General features: G+C 48.5%; 1 protein-coding gene across 2 annotated transcripts in view; it reads left to right on the forward strand.

The window, feature by feature from the left end:
- Positions 1-21928, forward strand: part of NOD2 (nucleotide binding oligomerization domain containing 2) — a 39769-nt gene that overhangs the window by 11556 nt on the left and 6285 nt on the right. For both annotated transcript variants that reach the window (XM_002826416.6, XM_024233779.3), the window contains exons 3-10: positions 2707-2812; positions 5401-7216; positions 11733-11816; positions 12037-12120; positions 15058-15141; positions 17755-17838; positions 18416-18499; positions 20596-20679. In XM_002826416.6, coding sequence (XP_002826462.4) covers positions 2707-2812; positions 5401-7216; positions 11733-11816; positions 12037-12120; positions 15058-15141; positions 17755-17838; positions 18416-18499; positions 20596-20679 — 2426 coding nt within the window. The remainder of the gene's footprint in view (positions 1-2706; positions 2813-5400; positions 7217-11732; positions 11817-12036; positions 12121-15057; positions 15142-17754; positions 17839-18415; positions 18500-20595; positions 20680-21928) is intronic.

Consider the following 21928-nt stretch of genomic DNA (forward strand, 5'->3'; position numbering starts at 1 on the left):
TCTTTAAACTCTTGAATTTTTCATTTTTGATGTCATGATTTTAATTTGCAAGAGGTAGGTTTGACTGTCTCTTTTCTGTAGTATCTTACTCTTGTTTTATGAATGCAACATCTTCTTTGACTTAAGGATCATAAGATAGGTGGGTTCTTTGTTTGACTGTTTTTCACCCTATGTAAACTTTTTCTACAAGTTGCTTTCCCCTTCCCCCCTTGTTTGGCTTCTATCTCCCACATTAGATGCTTTCTCTGGGCTCATGACACTCTTTGGTTTTCTTTCTCAAGATTGACAAGTAGGACTTTAAAACTTGTTGAGCATGTGGGTGAAACTTGTCTACCATGAATTTCACTGTAGATATTTTGGGAAATGACAGTGTTTATATCTTTAGATCTCGCCTCCTGGGTTGATCAAGTTATCTGAGTAGACCACAGACCTTTTGCCTGGGGATGAACCAGAAATTTGTTTCAGAAACCACTTTGATTCAGTCCTCCTTGTTTTAGTCATTTCCTTCAGTTCTGGAGGTCCCTCATGCTGATCATTCCAGAGCCCTTTACAGATCCTAGGGTACACACTGCATGGTTTTCAACTTTCTTGTTTTGGGGTTAAGATTTGGCTTTCAGGAGTCTCCTCAGTCTGTTATTATTCATTCATTCGGCAAGTCCTTGAGCACCTGATTTGTGCCAGACATTCTTCTAGGTGTTGGGGATACCTCAGTGAACAAAACAGACAAAAATCTTTGTCTTGGAAATACACACACTCCAGTCAGGGGAGAGGGACAATAAGCCAAAGGAAGGAAATTACAGAGCGTGCTAGAAGGTGGTAAGTGCTGTAGAAAGTAAGTAAAGTGGGTTTGGGAGTTGAGAGTTTGGGAAGGGGATAAATGATGGCAATTTTAAATAGAGTAGTCAGAGTTCTCACTTAGAAGGTGAAATTCAAGTAAAGACTTGAAGGAGGACAGGGAATTAGCCACATGGATGGCTGGGGGAAGGCTTCCAAGCTGAGAGGACAGCCAGAGCCAAGGCCCAGAGGCAGGAACATACCTGGTAGTTTTAGGAAACAGGAGGCCAGGATGCTGAGTGGAGTAAGAGGGGGCATGAAAGGAGAAACTTGGGTCCACGTGATTCTAGACAGGTATTTTTGTCTGTTTTGGGCCCTGAAGGTTACTGTTGGACTTGGACTCTTACTCTGAGGAAATAGGGATGCTATTGGCATGTTCGTACAGGAGTGGTGTGACCTGATTTTTGTTTGTAAAGGATTAGACTCTGGCTGTGGCATTAAGGCTAGGCTGTGAGGGCAGGAACAGAAGCAGGGGGACCAGTTTTTCAGCCTGTGCAGCTTTCCAGATAAGCAGAGATTGTGGCTTGGAGGAGGATGGTATAGAGGAGGTGACAAGAAATGGCTCTGTGTGTGGTATGCAGACGTTGGCCACAGATGGCATTTGAGCACTAGAGACCTGGCTGGTCCACATGGAGTTTCCATAAGCACAAAATACACATCAGATTTCAAAGACTTAATATGAAAGAAAGAATGAAACATACCTTGCTATTTCTTTCTTTTTTTTTTTTTTTTTTGAGACCCAGTCTTGCTCTGTCACCCAGGCTGGAGTGTAGTGGTGTGATCTCGGCTCACTGCAACCTCCGCCTCCCAGGTTCAAGTGATTCTCCTGCCTCAGCCTCCTGAGTACCTGGGACTACAGGCACATGCCACCATGCCTGGCTAATTTTTTGTATTTTTAGTAGTGATGGGGTTTCACCATGTTGTCCAGGCTGGTCTGGAACTCCAGACCTCAGGGGATCTACCCGCCTTGGTCTCCTAAAGTGCTGGGATTACAGGCATTAGCCACCACGCTCAGCCATATCTTGCTATTTTCTACATGGATTACATGTTGAAATGGTAATGTTTTGGCTATTGTGGGTTAAATAGAATATATGATTAAAGTTGATTTCATCTATTTCTTTTAACTTTAAAAAATGTGTCTGTTAGAGGATTTGAAATTCCACATGCGGCTTGCATTTGTGCCCTGCATTTTATTTCTGTTGAACAGTGCCCTTTGGGACATGCTTTGAAGGTGGAGTCAACAGGATTTGGCAGATTACAGAGGAGAGGCTTCAAGGGTGACTCCAAGACTTCGGGGCAGAGCATCTGGAAGAATGGGATTAATATTAGCCAAGATGAGGAAGGCTGTCGGTTTGGCAGATGCGTGGGCAGGTTAGGAGTTTAGTTTTGAATATGTTGGAGGTGTTTATGAAACTTTTAAGTGGAGATGGAAAATAGGCAGTTGGATGTGCAAGTCCAGGGTTCAGGGGGACAGTTCAGGCTGGAGATGAAGATGTGGGAGTCTGAGCAGAGATTGTATTCAAATATTCAATCCACGAGACTTGATGAAATCACTTCTCTTCCAAATGATTTACAGCCTGCAGAATCATTTTCCCTATCTTTGTAGGTTTATGTCTTCATTTTGTTTCATTTATTTTTCAGTTATTCACTGTTTTAGTGAGTTTTGAGTAGGAGCCAGATTGGATGCATGTGTTCAATTCACCATCCAACACTGTATTAACTACTTGAAACTCATGTGGTTGTTTGGTTGTTTTTCTGACCTTTTATTGTGGATGGAAGAGAGATGCTTATGAAGTTGCAGTAATCAGTAAGCCTTCCCACATTGCTCCATCAGCCTTCCTGGAAGAATAATGTCTTCTGCCTTTCCCGTAGGCAAGAAGGCTGCTTGATCTTGCCACGGTGAAAGCGAATGGATTGGCTGCCTTCCTTCTACAACATGTTCAGGAATTACCAGTCCCGTTGGCCCTGCCTTTGGAAGGTAGGTATATGTTCTCAGTTAATCGAAGGGCAGTCAGTGCAGATCCATGGTTAAGAACAGAACACACCTCAGTTAGCATCCCATATGCTGGCAGTATAGCCTCCCTGTGACTCAGTTTCCTTGTTTTAAGGCTAGCACCACCCCCTGTCTCATTGGGATTTTAGGAGGATTAAAAGGACAAAAGTGTGTAATGTTAGCTATTAGCTTTCATTATCTCCCACACAATATACTGACAATTGGGCTACCATATATTGAGGGCTAACTAAAGGTGTTACTTACCATCCAAACTCTCATTATCTGTACCAAAAAGATATGGACACGTGTTTTGAGTTAGGGCTGGTATCTCTTGATCTCTGAAATTTAGCAGCTCACAATCGGAAACTCAAGAACCAAGTAGATCTAGAGACTCTGGTATCCCTCAGTGCCCAGGGTCACCACCCAAACTCAGGAACAGGAGGGGCTTGGACTGCACCACTTGAACATACCAAGCATCCTGCCAGGTGCTTTATGGACAATGTCTACCCATTGCAACAACCCTGAGAAGTATGTGGTGTTTTCTTCCACCTTGTGGAAACTGGGCAGAGAGTTTAAGTGACGAGGGAGGGGGAGAAGGGTCTGATTGTAAATTGTCCCCACCTACACTTTCTCTTTTCTTGGGAGAAGAAATGTCAGTTGTAAAGAGAGGGTGCAAGCCTGGCACTCTTTAGGGCTTGTTCCTACACCACTGTAGGGAAAGCTCATTGGCACTGAAGCCCCCTGAGCTGTGTGTGGTGCTGGCAGATGGGTCTATCACCCTGGGCTGTGCCCTCTGGGCAGCAAGCAAGCCTGTGGGAGGGGTGGCTGGAAGTCTGTGCCTGGCACTCGCGAGTGCACCGTCTCATTGAAGAACAGGATCTAAACATCAGTGCACCACAGCAGGGTGCGCAGCACGGAGCGCAGGGCCTGGTTTGGCCCTTGGTTGAGGTTTGCTGTTGATATCATCAAGCACAGCTAGTTCCTGTAAGACCAGGCCAGGGTGCAAGATTCCCCACACTTCTAAAGGTGACAGTTGGTGTGTTTATTTCTCTATAAAATGACGTGTTTTTTTTTTTCTGGAGAATTTTAGTATCATTGGTGATGGCTGGAAAACCTGCATTGGAAATCAGGTCGGAAGAGGAAGATATATATCTGATATGTATTGGAGAGGAAGATATCTATCTTATGGTCTAAGTTCAGGGATCCTGGTATATTCAGAGGGCAGAAAGCTCAGCAGTAATCATCAACTCTGGGAACAACAGAGGTGACATAAACACAGGGCGTCCCCTTTGTGTGACTGCAGATAGTCATCAGTGAGCTCAGAGCTCTGTGAAAATTACTTGTTAGTTTTTGGGTTGAAAATAGTGGGCCAGTGTTTGCTTGGGGGCAGTGAGGCTGTGATGGTGGGGGACCATGCCAAGCTCCTACCAGCCTGGGGCGCTAAACCAGCACTTCCCCATTTCCTGAAAGGGGAACTAAACCCTGACACAGGAAATGGTTTGCTTGCATTACTTTCAGGATGAGAAAGGAAGAGCACTGGCCTTTCAAACACACCCCCTGCATGAAAACTCTCCCTGCATGGGGTGCATGGGGAGGATGGGGAAGTGGAGGCAGGATCACAGACTCTTGTTCGAGTGCTCAGCTGGGGCACCCCGGTGACCCCAAGGCCTTCCCTTGCTAGGTCCACCCAGATCAATCAGGATCATCTCCCCATCTCGAAGTTTAACTTTATCACATCTGCAGAGTTCCTTTTGCCACGTAAGGTAACATATTCACAGGTTCTGAGGATCGGGACATGGACATCTTAGAGGGTCTATTGTTGTGCCTACTATATCCATGAATAATAATGATAATAAGCACCATTTTTTTGAGAGTTTGCCATGTCAGATATTCTTTTAAACTCTGTTTTATCTCATTGCCTCCTGAAACAATCCTTCCGGGTGTATATTGTCCCCATTTTTACAGATGAGAGAACTGAGGCCCAGAAAGGCTAAATGGCTTGCCCAAGTGTATGGTGGACCCAGGTTTTCAAACTCAGGTGTGTCTGACTTCAGAGACTGGGCTCCTGAGCCCTTAAGCCCTTTGTTCCCCTTTAGAAAAAGTCAACTGAGGCTGAGTGGTGAAGGGATTTATCCAAAGCCACCCGGCCACTATGGCAGGACAGATATCAGATTACGGGTCTTCTGATCCCAGCCCAGAGCCCCTTCCCATCATCCAGAACTCCTCCTGGTATCAGTAATGATGATGGCAGTCACTGATGTCTTTTGAGCACTTACTTTGTGTTGGGCACTGTGCTAAGCACTTGACATAGGTCATCTTAGTTGATCCGTGTAAAACTCTGTGAGGTAGTGACCAACATTTCTCCCACCTTATAGAGGTGGAAGCTGAGGGTTAGGAAGTTTCCTTGACTGTCCTCAAAGTCCACAGCTTGTGAATGGAGGAGCCAGGATGGGCACCCGCTGGCTCTCCTATCCCTTCAGTTATGTCAGCTTCCCCCGCAGCAGCCCACTGTCTGGTTAGGTCCCATCTTCGCCATGGTGCCACCTTCATCTGCCTCTTCTTCTGCCTTCCAGCTGCCACATGCAAGAAGTACATGGCCAAGCTGAGGACCACGGTGTCTGCTCAGTCTCGCTTCCTCAGTACCTATGATGGAGCAGAGACGCTCTGCCTGGAGGACATATACACAGAGAATGTCCTGGAGGTCTGGGCAGACGTGGGCATGGCTGGACCCCCGCAGAAGAGCCCGGCCACCCTGGGCCTGGAGGAGCTCTTCAGCACCCCCGGCCACCTCAATGATGATGCGGACACTGTGCTGGTGGTGGGTGAGGCGGGCAGTGGCAAGAGCACGCTCCTGCAGCGGCTGCACTTGCTGTGGGCTGCAGGGCGAGACTTCCAGGAATTTCTCTTTGTCTTCCCATTCAGCTGCCGGCAGCTGCAGTGCATGACCAAACCACTCTCTGTGCGGACTCTACTCTTTGAGCACTGCTGTTGGCCTGATGTTGGTCAAGAAGACATCTTCCAGTTACTCCTTGACCACCCTGACCGTGTTCTGTTAACCTTTGATGGCTTTGACGAGTTCAAGTTCAGGTTCACGGATCGCGAACGCCACTGCTCCCCGACCGACCCCACCTCTGTCCAGACCCTGCTCTTCAACCTTCTGCAGGGCAACCTGCTGAAGAATGCCTGCAAGGTGGTGACCAGCCGTCCGGCCGCTGTGTCGGCGTTCCTCAGGAAGTACATCCGCACCGAGTTCAACCTTAAGGGCTTCTCTGAACAGGGCATTGAGCTGTACCTGAGGAAGCGCCATCGTGAGCCCGGGGTGGCGGACCGCCTCATCCGCCTGCTCCAAGCGACCTCAGCCCTGCACGGTTTGTGCCACCTTCCCGTCTTCTCATGGATGGTGTCCAAATGCCACCAGGAACTGTTGCTGCAGGAGGGGGGGTCCCCAAAGACCACTACGGATATGTACCTGCTGATTCTGCAGCATTTTCTGCTGCATGCCACCCTCCCAGACTCAGCTTCCCAGGGTCTGGGACCCAGTCTTCTTCGGGGCCGCCTCCCCACCCTCCTGCACCTGGGCAGACTGGCTCTGTGGGGCCTGGGCATGTGCTGCTACGTGTTCTCAGCCCAGCAGCTCCAGGCAGCACAGGTCAGCCCTGATGACATTTCTCTTGGCTTCCTGGTGCGTGCCAAAGGTGTTATGCCAGGGAGTATAGCGCCCCTGGAATTCCTGCACATCACTTTCCAGTGCTTCTTTGCTGCGTTCTACCTGGCACTCAGTGCTGATGTGCCACCAGCTTTGCTCAGACACCTCTTCAATTGTGGCAGGCCAGGCAACTCACCAATGGCCAGGCTCCTGCCCACGATGTGCATCCAGGGCTCGGAGGGAAAGGACAGCAGCGTGGCAGCTTTGCTGCAGAAGGCCGAGCCACACAACCTTCAGATCACAGCAGCCTTCCTGGCGGGGCTGTTGTCCCGGGAGCACTGGGGCCTGCTGGCTGAGTGCCAGACATCTGAGAAGGCCCTGCTCCGGCGCCAGGCCTGTGCCCGCTGGTGTCTGGCCCGCAGCCTCCGCAAGCACTTCCACTCCATCCCGCCAGCTGCACCAGGTGAGGCCAAGAGCGTGCATGCCATGCCCGGGTTCATCTGGCTCATCCGGAGCCTGTACGAGATGCAGGAGGAGCGGCTGGCTCGGAAGGCTGCACGTGGCCTGAATGTCGGGCACCTGAAGTTGACATTTTGCAGTGTGGGCCCCGCTGAGTGTGCTGCCCTGGCCTTTGTGCTGCAGCACCTCCGGCGGCCCGTGGCCCTGCAGCTGGACTACAACTCTGTGGGTGACATTGGCGTGGAGCAGCTGCTGCCTTGCCTTGGTGTCTGCAAGGCTCTGTAGTGAGTATTACTGGGCATTGCTGTTCAGGTATGGGGGAGCACCATCAAGGCTAAGTGTGGGAACACCAAGCTGGGATCTAGAAGTCTGGGCCCAGCTTCGCCTCTGCCACCATTCTTTGCAACACTGTCCAGATCCCTTCCCTTCTGGGCCTTAATTTCAATATGTGATGATGACAGCCATACTTTATTGACTGGCCTATGTGCTGGGTCTGATGCTATGCTTTCCGGAATGACCTCATCTAATCTCTACAACCACCCTGGGGGGTAGGCAGGAATGTTATTATCTCCATTATCCTTGACTTGAGGCTCAGAGAAGTGAAGTAACTTGTCCAGGGTCACACAGGAAATGGCAGAGCTGGGGTTCACAAATCGCATCATTCTGATTACAGGTTTCCTGCCCCCCACCAGTCTGTGGATACACTTCAGAAGCTCCCTGAAAACCTTGAGGTCACTTGCAGAAAGTTTTCTGTAGTATGTGTCCATATTAGGAACGACACCAAATCAGAGGTGACTTGTGCCCCATCAGAGACTTTAACACCCCAACCAGATAGGAATTTCAGGACCCAAGAAATAGAAAGTGGCTGCAGGGTTACAACCACTCTTGGATTCCTGAGGTAGCACGGTGTCCAAACAGGATTTCAGCACTACCTGTATTGCTTAGAGCCCCAGCCAAAGATGTGAGGTTTTGCCCTTTGGAAAATCTGTGCCCCTGAACTCAGGGGCCTCTTTCCACATCTTGGGGGCAGGCAAGGGCAGAGGGTGTGCCTAGGCCTGCGGATCAGCATGCCACAGATTCCCCAACATCCTTCCAGCTTGAAAGGGGAATGCCCTGCTTCTATTTAGAACCTATAGGAAAGCAGAAGTTCTGGATTGAAGTTAACATTGATTCCCAGCCTCCAGGGGCTTTGGGCTACACCTGGATGACCTTAATTGACCCTAAGCATGGGACAAACCTCTTCTTGAGAGTATTAGGATGGTATACATCTTCTCTGGGGGCAAAGCAAGAAGATTTATTTTTCTTTTTATTTTATTTTATTTTTATTATTATTATACTTTAAGTTTTAGGGTACATGTGCACAATGTGCAGGTTAGTTACACACGTATACATGTGCCATGCTGGTGTGCTGCACCCATTAACTCGTCATTTAGCATTAGGTATATCTCCTGAAGCTATCCCTCCCCCCTCCCCCCACCCCACAAAAGTCCCCATAGTGTGATGTTCCCCTTCGTGTGTCCATGTGTTCTCATGGTTCAATTCCCACCTGTGAGTGAGAATATGCGGTGTTTGGTTTTTTCAAGATTTAGTTTTCACCATGGACCAAACACATGGATACCCACTAGAAACTATGTAGTGACTTTTGTTAACCCTGACATAGGGACCATGGTCATTAGGTTAAAGCATAATAACAACATAATACATAACATATATAGCGAATATATATATGTATATATATGTATTATATGCAATGAATATAAATATGATTATACCCATCATGGTCTTGGAGGAAACAGATGACACACTTAAAATGGGTGATTTGAGGAGAGTTTAATAAACAGATTGTTTACAAGCCACGGGCAGGAGTTAGGAAGAGCGAGAGGGTTGGTGCAGGGGCCTGGGGTTAGTAACAGCTGGGGGAGGGTAGACTTGAAGGGGAGGGAGACTAATTAGCTGGGGGGAAGGTATGGAGATGGCTGTCTGAGCTTCTGCAAACTGGAAGAATACCGCTTGGCCCTAACTCCCCACCCCGACTCTTGCCCCTGGCCAGCGCCTTCCACTGGCTGGACCCATCAGGGAGGCCGAGTGGGCTGTCTGCTGGACTAGTCCCCAGGCATCAGCCTCCCAGGAGCCAGAGACAGGTAGAAAAGGGGGAGAGTGGATCTGGCCAGGCAAATGGAAGACAGCCAGCATCAAACTCTATTTCCCTAGGGGGGAGGATCATGATACTTTGAGTGGGAATTTGGAAACCTGTCTGTTGGAGCAATTTCCCTGATAGAAATAAGAATTGTGCACTTTCCTGGGTAGTAGACTCATAGTTTTTACCTCAAGAGGCAAGGCATGACTGGCCTGTGTGATCCTCATAGGCCAGTCCATCTCTGGAATTCTTGAATGGATCATCCATCCTTGATTAGGGATGTCCCCGTGATTATCAGGGTGTGCAGAAGGGCTCTGGGAAACCTGTGGGTCTGTCTCTATGTTCAGAGAAAGGTGAGGGTGGCCTGGTTCTAGCTCATGGTGCTCAGACTGTGGTGTGTAAAGGCACTTGTGGCAATGCAGATTCCTGGGCCTGCCTCTAGTGATTCCCATTCAGTAGGTTTGGGGTGGGGCTCAGGAAATCTATATTTTTCACAAACACCCCTGGTGATTCTGATACAAGTGGTCTCGCCCTGAGAGAACTACTGGTCTGCAGCAACCAGCTTGGTTTTCCATTAGAAATTACTGTCCTTGAGCGAGTTTTACTGCTCTTCACCTTACACACACTAAAACTGCCAAGGCCGTAGGGGAGGGGAAGCAACCATGAGGTTGCTGTGAGTGCATTGTGTGTATGTGTGTGTGTGTGTGTGTGTGAGAGAGAGAGAGAGAGAGAGATTGAGAAAGAGAGGAAGGGAGGAAGGGGAGGGCACAGGCTCCTCTCCCACAGTGCCAACCTGCCTCTCTCCCACTTGAAGTGTTTCCATGCCAACTGAAATCCTCAGCCTCTAGGAAACCCTATATACACAGTGCCCCTATATAGGTTTCTTTAGAGTCTGGCTCTCTCAGACTCTAGAGTGATGGCTTTAAAAGTTTTTTGAATGTGACCCACAATGATTGAGAAAGAGAGAGAGAGAGCACGCACCACCATGTAAACATGGAACCTAAACTTCACAAAATGACTTTGCTTTATGAACTCTGAGGCACTCTGCTCTCTTCTGTTCCGTTCTATTTCCATTTTAGAAATGCTGCTCAGGACCTTCAAAATGATTTGCATGACCTGCAACCTGCAGTCTGAAAAATCACTGCACTACAGAAGTGGCCATAAGAGGCCCTGAGGGAGAAGCTGCACAATGTCATGGTTAAGAGTGGGGTTTGGAGCCAAGCTGCCTAGGCTGAAAGCCTTTATGTGCCGTACAACCTTGGCAAAGTCACTTTGCTTGTCTGTGCCTCAGTTTCTTTGTCATAAATGCACATAATAATGGTACCCATTTCACTGGCTTGTTGTGAGGATGAAATAATATTATTATTGGGAAGTGCTAAGGATCGTGATCAGTGCTAGCGATCATGATTCCAGGTGACTTTTACTGTGTACCAGGTGCTCACAAGGCTTTATGTGCACAGCCTGGTGAGGCTGATAATACTATTGTTCCCTCTTTTTTTTTTTTTTTTTTGAGACGGAGTCTCATTCCGTCACCCAGGCTGGGGGTACAGTGGCACAATCTCGGCTCACTGCAAGCTCTGCCTCCCAGGTTCACGCCATTCTCCTGCCTCAGCCTCCCGAGTAGCTGGGACTACAGGCGCCTGCCACCATGCCCGGCTAATTTTTTTTGTATTTTTAGTAGCGACGGGGTTTCACTGTGTTAGCCAGGATGGTCTCGATCTCCTGACCTCGTGATCTGCCCACCTCGGCCTCCCAAAGTGCTGGGATTACAGGCGTGAGCCACCGCGCCCGGCCTGTTCTCTGTTTTATAGATGAAGAGACCAACAAATAACTAGTAAGTGACTGATCAGGATCACAATATCCAGCTGAGGCACTCCAGAGCCTGAGCTGTTAACCATTCAGTCAGGGCCTGCCAAGTTTGCCTAAAGATAAAGAATCATGTGCACAGTTGTTAAAATATACAGATTCCTGGGCCCCACCCTGCAGATACTTGATTGCCAGCTCCAGGGTATGGGCCTGAGAATCTGTATTTTAGGGAAGCTTTCAGATGATGTTGTGATCAGGTGAGTTTTGGGAATGGTGCCCCAACAGGAGTGGCAGACAGGGCTTGCTCGGCAGGGACTAGCCTGTTGGAGTGGTGTCATTGGGGTTAAGGACTGGGCAGCAGGGCCTCACTAACCACAGCCTACATGCCTGTTTCTGAAGTTTTGGCCACTCTCATCCAGCTGGTCTACTGTCTGCTGGCCTAGATGATGGTAAATTGTCCCAGGGGTAGCCTGTCTAGTTCAGGCTGCACCTTTCCCATATATCAGCTCCTTTCTACCATCGTCCCCTTTGTGAGGCTGCTGTGATTATCATGTTCCTTTTGCAGAGATGGAAACATTGCCACAAATTAGCTCTGTCATTTCCTAAGGATTTCAGGTTCTTTAGTAGGGGGTCTGGATCCTACATCCTGGGCCATCCCCATCATAGTGCACCACGTCACCTCCCTGGCCAGGGACCGTGGGGTCTCCACTTTTTTGGGGTGCTCCATCTATGCAGGGTTTCCTGGAAGCACAGATGCTGGCACTTCAGGGATGAATGAAAGTCTTTTTGGGGGATTTGTAGATTTTTTTCTTGTCTTACTAGCTCCATTTTCAAATGTATTTATTTTGTCTCTTTAGTTTGCGCGATAACAATATCTCAGACCGAGGCATCTGCAAGCTCATTGAATGTGCTCTTCACTGCGAGCAATTGCAGAAGTTAGCGTAAGTCAGCCTGGGCTGTGGACAATGGGCCCCAAGTGCCCTGGTCTCACCCCAGGTCGTGCAGCCTGGGAAGCTGTGAGTGATGGGCTGGGGCAGGGGCTGTTTGCATGATGGGGGGTGCAGGTGATTCCTGCCCAGAGGGGAAGGGCAACCCTGGGATTTGGTGCTCACTGTCCAATGTGCTTTGCTTCTGTGTCTCCTCTCTTCTGGAACTGAACAGTCTATTCAACAACAAATTGACTGACGGCTGTGCACACTCCATGGCTAAGCTCCTTGCAAGCAGGCAGAACTTCTTGGCATTGAGGTGAGCCCAGGTTTTCTTTATTCCCTGGAAACTATTTTTTGCCCCATACCTGAGTCAGTCTGATCTGGTCTTGGCCTGGCACTGCCCACACTGGCTCCTGACCTCCTGATTGAATGCAGGGACAGTGTCTCATTTTAAGCAAGGGTTCTCTAATGCTGTGATCTCCCTAGTAAACTCTGGACTAGCCCTGCTGAGGACTTCTTGTCTTTTGACCTTTAGCCTGTAGGGCAAGAAAGCTTTTCTAGGCCCCTTTCCTTTCCTGTGTCTAAGAGTGTCACAGCTTTCTGGGGTTACTGAGTTGCACGATGCATGTTGAGCTTGTCCTGGTAGGGGAGGCATACACAGTTACTTGCCACCCCAGCTGTGGCAGCCAGTTGCTGCAACACTCCCAGGAGGTCCTTTTACCACTCAGAGCATGCAAGGTTTGCAGTCCATCTGATTCTGCATTTCTGCAACTCCAGTGTCTCCCAGTTTCAACTGGAGTCTCTCTCTCTCCTACCTGACGCCATTAAATTGCCCCTCTAGCTGGCCGCTGGGTTGGCCTGGTTTCTCTCTCCTTCTCTCTCTCTCTCAGATAGTCTTGCCTCCTGTGATTTGTGAGGCAGTAAAAGAAAACAAAGTAAAGAATTGTTTCCATCTATTCTTTTACCTCTTGGGCTGGGTTTGTGGATGGGAGTCGCCATTTTAAAATGGCGGGCCACATAGCTCAGTCTCGGCGAGGGCTGCTGAGATCAGAACCACAGGTGCCAATTTGTACAAAGGACTCAGTCCTCCTACCACTGCCTGCTCCCTCAGACTCACAAGCCTGGAATAGGCTGTAGCCAGACCTGGCTGGCCCATCCCTGAGAAGGGTGCTAGTTTCAGAAATGGAGACTGAGTTTGTGGCCAACACAGTAGTCCTCCGGTATGTGTAGGAGAGACATTCTAAGACCCCAGTGGATGCCTGAAACCATGGAGAGTACCAAGCCCTACACATACCATGCTTTTTCCAATACCTACACACCTGCGATAAAGTGTAGTTTATAAATTAGGCACAGTAAGAGAATAATAGCAACTCATAATAAAATAGAACAATTATAACAATATGCTGTAATAAAAACTATGTGAATGTGGACTCTCTCCGTCTCCCTCAAAATATCTTCTTGTACTGTACTCACCCTTCTTCTTGGGAAGATGTGTGGTGGTAAAATGCCTGTGTGATGGGAGGAAGTGAGGTGGATGACGCACGCAGCACTGTGCTCTAGCGCTGGGCTGCTGTTGACCTGACCACACGTCAGGAGGAGAATCATCTGATCCCAGAGATCCTGAATCTTTGAGCAACGATGAGGTCGGCAGCTGGATGTCAGGAGCAGACGATCTTGATGGCTACCAAATGGGAGCGTACAGAGCATGGACGCGCTGGACGGGGGGCTGATTGACGTCCTGGGTGGGATGGAGCCGGATGGCGCGTGATCAGAATAGCATGCAATTTAAAATGTATGAATTGTTTCTCTCTAGAATTTTCCATTTAATATTTTTGGACTGCAGTTGATTTCAGATAACTGAAACCATAGAAGGCGAAGCTGTGGATAAGCAGGGGGCAGGGATTACCGTATATCATTGTAATTGAGAGCACAGGCTCTGGAGCCAGACTGCCCGAGGTTTGAACCCTCATTAGCTGCATGACCTCAGGTCAGCCCAATGTCTGTGTGCCTCCGTTTCCCCTTCTGTAGAATGGGGGTAATAACCGTGGCTACCTCACAGGGGGTAGTGATGAGCAAGCAAGTTAATCCACATGAAGGGCTGCACCGTCTGGCAGGGGCTTTATATAGTAAGTGAGTGGCTGAAAGATGATGGGTAAATCACACAAGCACTCAGCTTGTTTCTCCTTATGTGAGTCCGGTCCTCCAAGCAGGGATTCAATGTGCCACACATTTACTGGGGAAAAGTCCTAAAAGGGGAAGTGGGGAAGGGAGCTGGGGGAGGCTGGGGGGTGTGTCCCTGAGTGAAGGAGAGAGGGAAGGAAGGAAGGTTGAGACTGGGCACCTTGGACTTCATTGCAGTCCTAAGACATCTTGGCAAGGCTGATGAGGAGTTCTTGAACCAAATTCACCAGGCAGGGGAGCCTGATGTCTCAGGCAGGGGCTGGCAAGTGCAGATGCCAGGATGTTAGATTTTGGAGCACAGCAGCTGGGGCCCTTGGCTGCCTCCAAGGAGCTGAGGCTGGAGACCTGAAAGACAAGTTCTCCTAGCTGCCACACCCCTTCTCCAAGGATACAATAATATGTGCCTTATAGGATTGTTGTGAGCTGAGTGGCTTGACGTTCCTTGAAAGAATGAAAGCGTATAGTTATCCCAGGAAGCCTAGGGTTGCCCGTGAGAGCTCTGGGGCTTCTCCGAAGCTCTCCGAGGTGTCTGGATTTGGTTGCAGCAGGAGCCTTCCTTGCTGGGATCTAGCCTTGGCCCTCCCTCTCTCCTTCCTTCCTGGAAGGCTCAGTGGGCCCCACCCCTCCCTCCAGTCACCTGGACCTGCCCAGCGCTCTTGTGCAACAGGTAAAGCCTACCTGTAGCAACAGCAGATCTGGGAAGGCTGCAGAGGGCACGATGGGGTCTGGATCGAGGGCGGCTGAGACCGGAGGGAAAGGTGTGACCCTGAGTCACCCTCACTGTCCCGGGGAAACCACCTCCCAGGACAGCTGCCTACTGTGGCTCCTGCCTGGACTTGTCACACTGCTGTGCAAACAGCTTCCCGCTGCCCCTTTCCCTTTGCTGGGGGAAAACGAAGTTGTGGGAGCCGCTGAGTAAACTGGACTGAGCAGCGAGGGCACCTGCTGTGGCTGCTGCCTCCCGGGCAGGTCGTCAATGCTTTCTTCCTGTGTTTCCCTGGCCAGGGCACAGATGGCCCTCCTCTTCTGGCTGCCGCTGTGTTCTCTCAGCCTCCTCTGTCTTCCCTTCCAGGCTGGGGAATAACCACATCACCGCCGTGGGAGCCCAGGTGCTGGCTGAGGGGCTCCGAGGCAACACCTCCTTGCAGTTCCTGGGGTAGGTTGGATTCCAGGAAGAGGGACCTGCATGGACGGGCTTGGGACTTTTGAGGATTTGGGGGCAGGTGAAACTCTTCAGCCAGGAGGCCCCAGAGGCAGCCCAGCTCTAGTGGGGAGGACAAGCCAGGGAGAGAGTGGGTGGCCCTTGACTGCCACCTTCACACTTGGTCTATGCCTGACAAATAGGAAGTTTGGGATGTTGGGGCTAGGGGAGGACAGTGCCCACGCGCTGGTGACAGGAAGCCCTCTGATCCTCAGGGCGCTAGGGCTATAGTTTGGCTGCATATTAAAACCACCTGGGAGCTTCTAAACACTATTGCCAGGCCTCCCATCCCAGACTGATGAAATGCAAATATCTAGGTGCAAGGCCCAGGTATCAGGAGTTTTAAAAAGCTTCCCAGGGGATGTACAGTCAGGGGTGAGGACCCCTGACCTAAGAAGGAGAAGGAAATGGGGAAGGATAGGAAGGCACCCAGGATAAGAGGGGCTGTGCTAGGTCCCTCGGAGCTCTTGCTCCCTGTAGGACCATGCTAGGGCCTGCCAGGGAGGGGAGTACCCCAAACTGCAGCCCCAGGGTGGGCTTCCTCTGTGTGCTAGGCACCCAGGCTTGCACTTGTGCTGTTTCCAGCAGCCGCTCTCCTATCCTGTCATGCCCTAGTGTGAACTGGGGTCCATTTGACAGGAACTGGGAGTTTTAGAACCTGGGACTATAGGAAGAGAGAATAACCTTAGGGCCTAGGTGTTACAGCCCATTTCACAGGGAGGCAAGTTGCCCCCAAGCTCAGTTTTTCGTTTTGTTTTGTTTGAGACATAGTCTCACTGTGTCACCCAGGCTAGAGTGCAGTGGCGTGATCTTGGCTCACTGCAACCTCCGCCTCCCTGGTTCGAGCGATTCACCTGCCTCAGCTTCTCAAGTAGCTGGGATTACAGGCACCCACCACCACACCCGGCTAATTTTTGTATTTTTAGTAGAGACAGGGTTTTGCCATGTTGGCCGGGCTGGTCTTGAACGCCTGACCTCAGATGATCTGCCCGCCTCGGCCTCCCAAAGTGCTGGGATTACAGGTGTGAGTCACCGCACCCGGCCCCCAAGCTCAGTTTGAGCCATGAATGGGACTATGTTGCTCTAGAAATCAACATCTTTTCCACACTGCATTAGTAGCAACAGAGTCTAGAACAAAGGAGGCCACAGCCCCACTGAACTCTCTTCTGCTTGAGGTCACATCTGCCACATCAGGGGTATTTACCTCTTTCAACACATATTTATTAGGGCACCTGTCTGGGCCAGGCGTTGTTCTAAAACCCCCAAACGCTGTCATATGATACAAAGTGTTCTGTAACTTGCTTGTTTTTTTTTGTTTTCTTTTGTTGTTGTTTTTTTTTTTTTTTTGCTTCACAATATATTATAGGAATTTTTTTAGGTCATTATGACCTCTTTATTTACTTAATTATCTATTTATTTATTTTACTAATATTTACAGAAAGGGTCTTGCTCTGTCACCCAGGCTGGAGTGCAGTGGTTGCAATCATAGCTCACTGTAGCCTTGAACTCCTAAGCTCAAGCGATCTTCCTACCTCAGCCTCCTGAGTAGCTGGGACTACAGGCACACGCCACCATGCCTGGCCAATATTTTTATGTTTTGTAGAGACGGGGTCTCACTATGTTGCCCAGGCTGGTCTCAAACTCCTGGGCTCAAGTGATCCTCCCTCCTTTGCCTCCCAAAGTATTGGGATTACACATATGAGCCATCATATGTGTATGAGGCTCATATGAGGTCAGCCTGACCTCATTTTTCAAAGAGCTGCAGGGTGTTACATAATCTATTTAACTGGACACTTTTTGATGACTATTAAGTTGTTTTCAGGTTTTTTGTTATTACAGTGTCATATCCCTGGGGCACAGAGCAGTGCTGGCACATAGCCAGAGCTAAATCAATACATACCTAATGAATGAAAGTGCAGTGGACGTCCTAATTCAGCCATTCTTTGCTAACTTGTGCACATACCTGTCCAGGGTAGGTCCCTAGAATACAGTCAATAAGTCAGAAGGTGTGAGTTGGGCTCTACCTTTTGGAAAGGGATGTTTTCAAGCTACAGTGAGTCAGAGGAGGACGGCCCAGAAGCTGGGGAAGTTGAAGCTAATGGCGTGAAGGAATTAGGGGTGTTAGGAAGAAGCAGGAGATAAAGAGCTAGCTTGCAGAAGAAGTGTTAGACTTGTTATGGGCAGGTACCGGAGGGTAGCTAAGGACTTGTGGGTGGCAGTTACAAGGAAGCATATCTGAACTAAGTGTCAGAAAAAGTATCACAACTGTAAATTACTCTTGTCAGTGAGTTCCTGTCCTTAAGGGTTTGGGCTGGGTAGGCCTCTACTATTCTCTAAGTCTGTAATGTAAAGCCACTGAAAACTCTTGGGTTAAGTTTGGCCATCCCACCCAAAAGATGGAGGCAGGTCCACTTTGCTGGGACCAGGAGCCCCAGTGAGGCCACTCTGGGATTGAGTGGTCCTGCCCCTCTGGCTGGGACTGCAGAGGGAGGAGGACTGTTAGTTCATGTCTAGAACACATATCAGGTACTCACTGACACTGTCTGTTGACTCTTTTGGCCTTTTCAGATTCTGGGGCAACAGAGTGGGTGACGAGGGGGCCCAGGCCCTGGCTGAAGCCTTGGGTGATCACCAGAGCTTGAGGTGGCTCAGGTAAGTCAGAATCTATCCTGCAGTTTTCTTGGGGAGATCAGGTGAAGAGGGAGGAGCTGTGGCCAGTTTTGAAGGTCTTTGAACTTTATTTCTACCCCACAATGTTAGGCAATGGAGTAAGGAAAAAAGACCATTGGATTTCAAGAGAGGACACTTGAGTCTTTCTGGGTGACTTTGGAAATGTCCCTTGTCCTCTCAGGGTTTTGATACAGTATCTGTAAATTGAAGATATTGGGCTGGATCAGGTACATTTTATCTTAAGGACCAATTCCAATCCATTGGTAGTGGGTGCCCAGTGCACCATATTAAAAAGAATTCTAAGGCTGCACCTGGGCTTAAAGAGCACTATAATCAATTAGTGATGTGTAAAAAACATAAAAAAAAGAGCACTGCATTCAGTTAGTGATGTCTAAAAAGGGTAAAAAAAAAAAAAAAAAAGAAAGAGCACCGCAATCAATTAGTGATGTCTGAAATGGAGCAGACCAGGAGAGCACCACGAATTTTGCCCTCCATAGGTTAGCTCATCTCTGAGGTCTTTCCCTGCTCTGACATGCTTTTGTTCCATGATTACCTCCAGCCTGGTGGGGAACAACATTGGCAGTGTGGGTGCCCAAGCCTTGGCATTGATGCTGGCAAAGAACGTCATGCTAGAAGAACTCTGGTGAGTTTGGGGGATTCTCTGCTCTGGGGAGGTGGATCACAATCTCTGTTGATCCCCTGGCCTCATCCATAGGAGCGGTTGTGTGGACAGACAAAGGTGGATGATTGAGTGATTGACTGATTGATTGATTGTGTTTGTCTTTATATGTCCTGAGTGGTATGAAGCTTATAGAGCCTGGTATGTACATGCTAATTTTTTTATTTAATAAAATATATTGGTTTGCTGGTTTGATGACTGCCTCCACATGGCATAAGTGTTAAGAGCATAGACTCTGGAATCAAGCAGGCCGTGATCTTAGGCAAGTTAAATAACAATTTCAGAATCTCAAGTTTCATGTCTGTAAAATGAGGGTAAGAATACTTCCAACCATAAAGGATTTTTGCAAGAATTAGATAAAGTAGTGCCTGTGAAGACCTTAATATAGTGCCTGGCATATTTGTAAGTGCTCCATAAATGTTAAATTAGAATAATGGCAGGGTTACTACTACTATTACTGCCCCTGCTGCTGCTGCTACAACTACTATAGTACTGTGACTACTACTACTAATAAAGGTTTGTTATTTTAAAGTGATTTTGAGTTCCTAGGAGCACTGGGTATTCAAGTCATTGGTCATTTTGGAAGGTGTAATGGAGTTTTGATAGTTGAAAGAGGAACCATGAATCATGCTTATACTGTTGACCTGAAGCAGATTCTAAGTTTCTCATCCTTTAGATGCCACTAGTATAGTTTTCTGACGTGTTCTGGGCAGCTTCAGATTATGTCAGGGAGATAAAATGCTGAATGTTTGATTTTCCCGGGAAGCAGAAAGGCACTGCAACATATGGGCATTGCCATAAACAGATTTTATGGATGGACCTTGGCTGTTGCAGGGCTTACTAGCTCTACTTAAGTATGATTGATTCTATCCTGACTGGATTTTGCCACTTGGAGTTTCTTAGTAGAGGAGAAACTTATTGTGAGAGCATCCGTTATGATTACTGTTAAAAGAAAAACTTTAGGCAAATTAAATTTAGCAGAGCTGGTTTGAACATACAGCAATTTTTGAATTGGGCAGCATTCAGAACTGGGAGTGCTCCACCCAGCAAGGTGGGCAAGCAGTATCTATAGACAGGAAAAGGAAGTGATGTACAAAACAGCTTGATTGGTTGCAGCTGGGCATTTGCCTTATTTGGGCATGGTGTGATGAGGCATTTTCCTTATATGGACATAGTCTGATCAGCTGGTAGACTGTGATTGACTGAAGCCTGGCTGCTGTGATTGGTTGAGACTTAGCTCTTCGTTATAAGGATATATTGTTAGGTTGCAGTTTGCTACATAGGAACTCAAAATATGGAGGCAGTCTCAGGCCAAATTTAGTTTAACTACATGTTAAGCTGCAGGTGACAGAATACCTCCATCTATAGAGGTTTAAACAAGGAAAAGGTTTATTTTTTCCTGTATAGGCAGCTGGAGGTAGGCAGTGTAGGGTTTGTACAGTGGCTACAAGAGGCCAGGAGGGGTCTCAGCTCTGTCTCATTCTCTTTCTGTTCCATCATCCTTAGCCTGTGACTTCATTCACACGGTTGGTTGTCTCATGATCACATGATGGCTGCTCCAGCTGCAGCACTACTTCTGTATTCCAGGATTCAATCTATATACCTGGGAAAGCCATCTGGGTTCTCTCCTTTAAAAAGCATTCCTGGAAGCCCCACCTGTCAACTTCCCCTTATGTATCAACCACGTGTATGTCACTTGACCAACACACTTGTACGTTGTTTGACCAGCCCTGGCTGCAATGGAGAGTGGGAAATATAGTTTTTTCACCAAGTGCATGGCTGTCCAAATGAAATGAGACTTCCATTAATAAGGAAGAAAGGAAAGATGGATATCGGGAAGCTGGGGGATGAGGGAACTTATTACATAGAGAGCCCTTGGAGTGAATTCTCTTGCAAATATGTCCAGGAATACAGAATCCCCACAACGTACTTTATCTGTTCTTTCTTTATCCATGAGTTTGGGTTTTCAGATGTTGGATTTCCTATATGGGGGCATGTGAGTTCATCATCTTCCATAATCAATGTTGTATCAACTGGACTTTCTCTCTTGTTCTCACCAGCCTGGAGGAGAACCATCTCCAGGATGAAGGTGTATGTTCTCTCGCAGAAGGACTGAAGAAAAATTCAAGTTTGAAAATCCTGAAGTAAGGAACCCGTAAGCAGGAAACAGGACAATAATTGCTGGCCTTTGGAAGGGGCATTTCTGAATAAGATCTGGGCCGCTCCCCGCTGGGGTAACTCATGTGAGGTGGCCTGGTAGAACAGCTTGCCTTGGTCTAGGTGGACAAGGATTCCAATGCAAGTTGTTTATCTGGGAGGTGGTCCCAGTAAATGCTGATAGGAGAGTGGTGAAGTGAGATGGGGAAGTGAAGGTAACCAATAAAGGGGAGTTATCAAGCCAGTTATCAATGAGGGAAATTGGAGCTCAGTACTCTGGGGCACTCCTGGAGCCAGTGCAGAACACACATGGTCACCTACCCAACCAATGGGCAAGAAAGTCATGGCATTTATCCACCAACCCTCTGTCCTTCCTATGTTGACGTGCGCTCGTGGAGCACTGATTCTCCAGCACTTCCAGCTCACCCTCACCCAGCTGAACATGCTTCTGGGGTCAGGAGAATGGCCTCAGGCAGAGAGTGGCAGGTCTTCTCTGCAAGCAGTGGCTGGGGAGGTGATGTGATGGGTAGCACTGTGGCCTCCTCCAGTGGCTGACTCAGTGGCTTGGGACTTGTGCCACAAAGAGATGGACAGCTGAGGTGAACACGAACCCACCTAGTGACCATCATGGGTTTGTCAGGGTGCTCTCTGAGGCTGATGCCAAAATTCTTATTTCAAGTAGACCTCAGGAACCCCATCAGATGGCTCCTTTTGCTGGAGGAAAGTGGCATCTGCCTAGGCAAATGTGGTCCTAGGAAAACGCTTGCCTTTAAAGACAGACAGACAGACAGCTGCCTCTGTGAGTGCCAGCTTTGCTGCCAGGCTGCTATCCACTCTGGCGACACTTGTTTGTGTTGCTTTTACAAGCTAGGAAGTTTCCAAATATTTGGAGAAAACACTTCCACTAATTATTTGGGTGGAAATGGGCTGGGAAGTTGGGGTGAAGCCCGGATGTGTCTGAGCCAGATGCCAGCTTTGCACTGAGGGTAGGCCTTTGGGAATACCAAGCCCATTATCAACCAGGTGTGGATATGGCATGTTTGTCTTCCCTCCTTGTCACAGCCTTACTCCACTTGACTCCCGTGGATACCAGGCAATGAGGCTGGGGTTGGTCCCATGCCACCCTGTCATCAGCCTTATTTTTCAGCATCCTAAACTATATCATCCCCCACAAAAATTGAGCTTCTGATATATCTTTTATAAAAAAGAGAAATGCCTACATCTTTCTTTTCCAGG

Source organism: Pongo abelii, chromosome 18 (assembly GCF_028885655.2).
Source record: "Pongo abelii isolate AG06213 chromosome 18, NHGRI_mPonAbe1-v2.0_pri, whole genome shotgun sequence".
NCBI classification, from domain to species: domain Eukaryota; kingdom Metazoa; phylum Chordata; class Mammalia; order Primates; family Hominidae; genus Pongo; species Pongo abelii.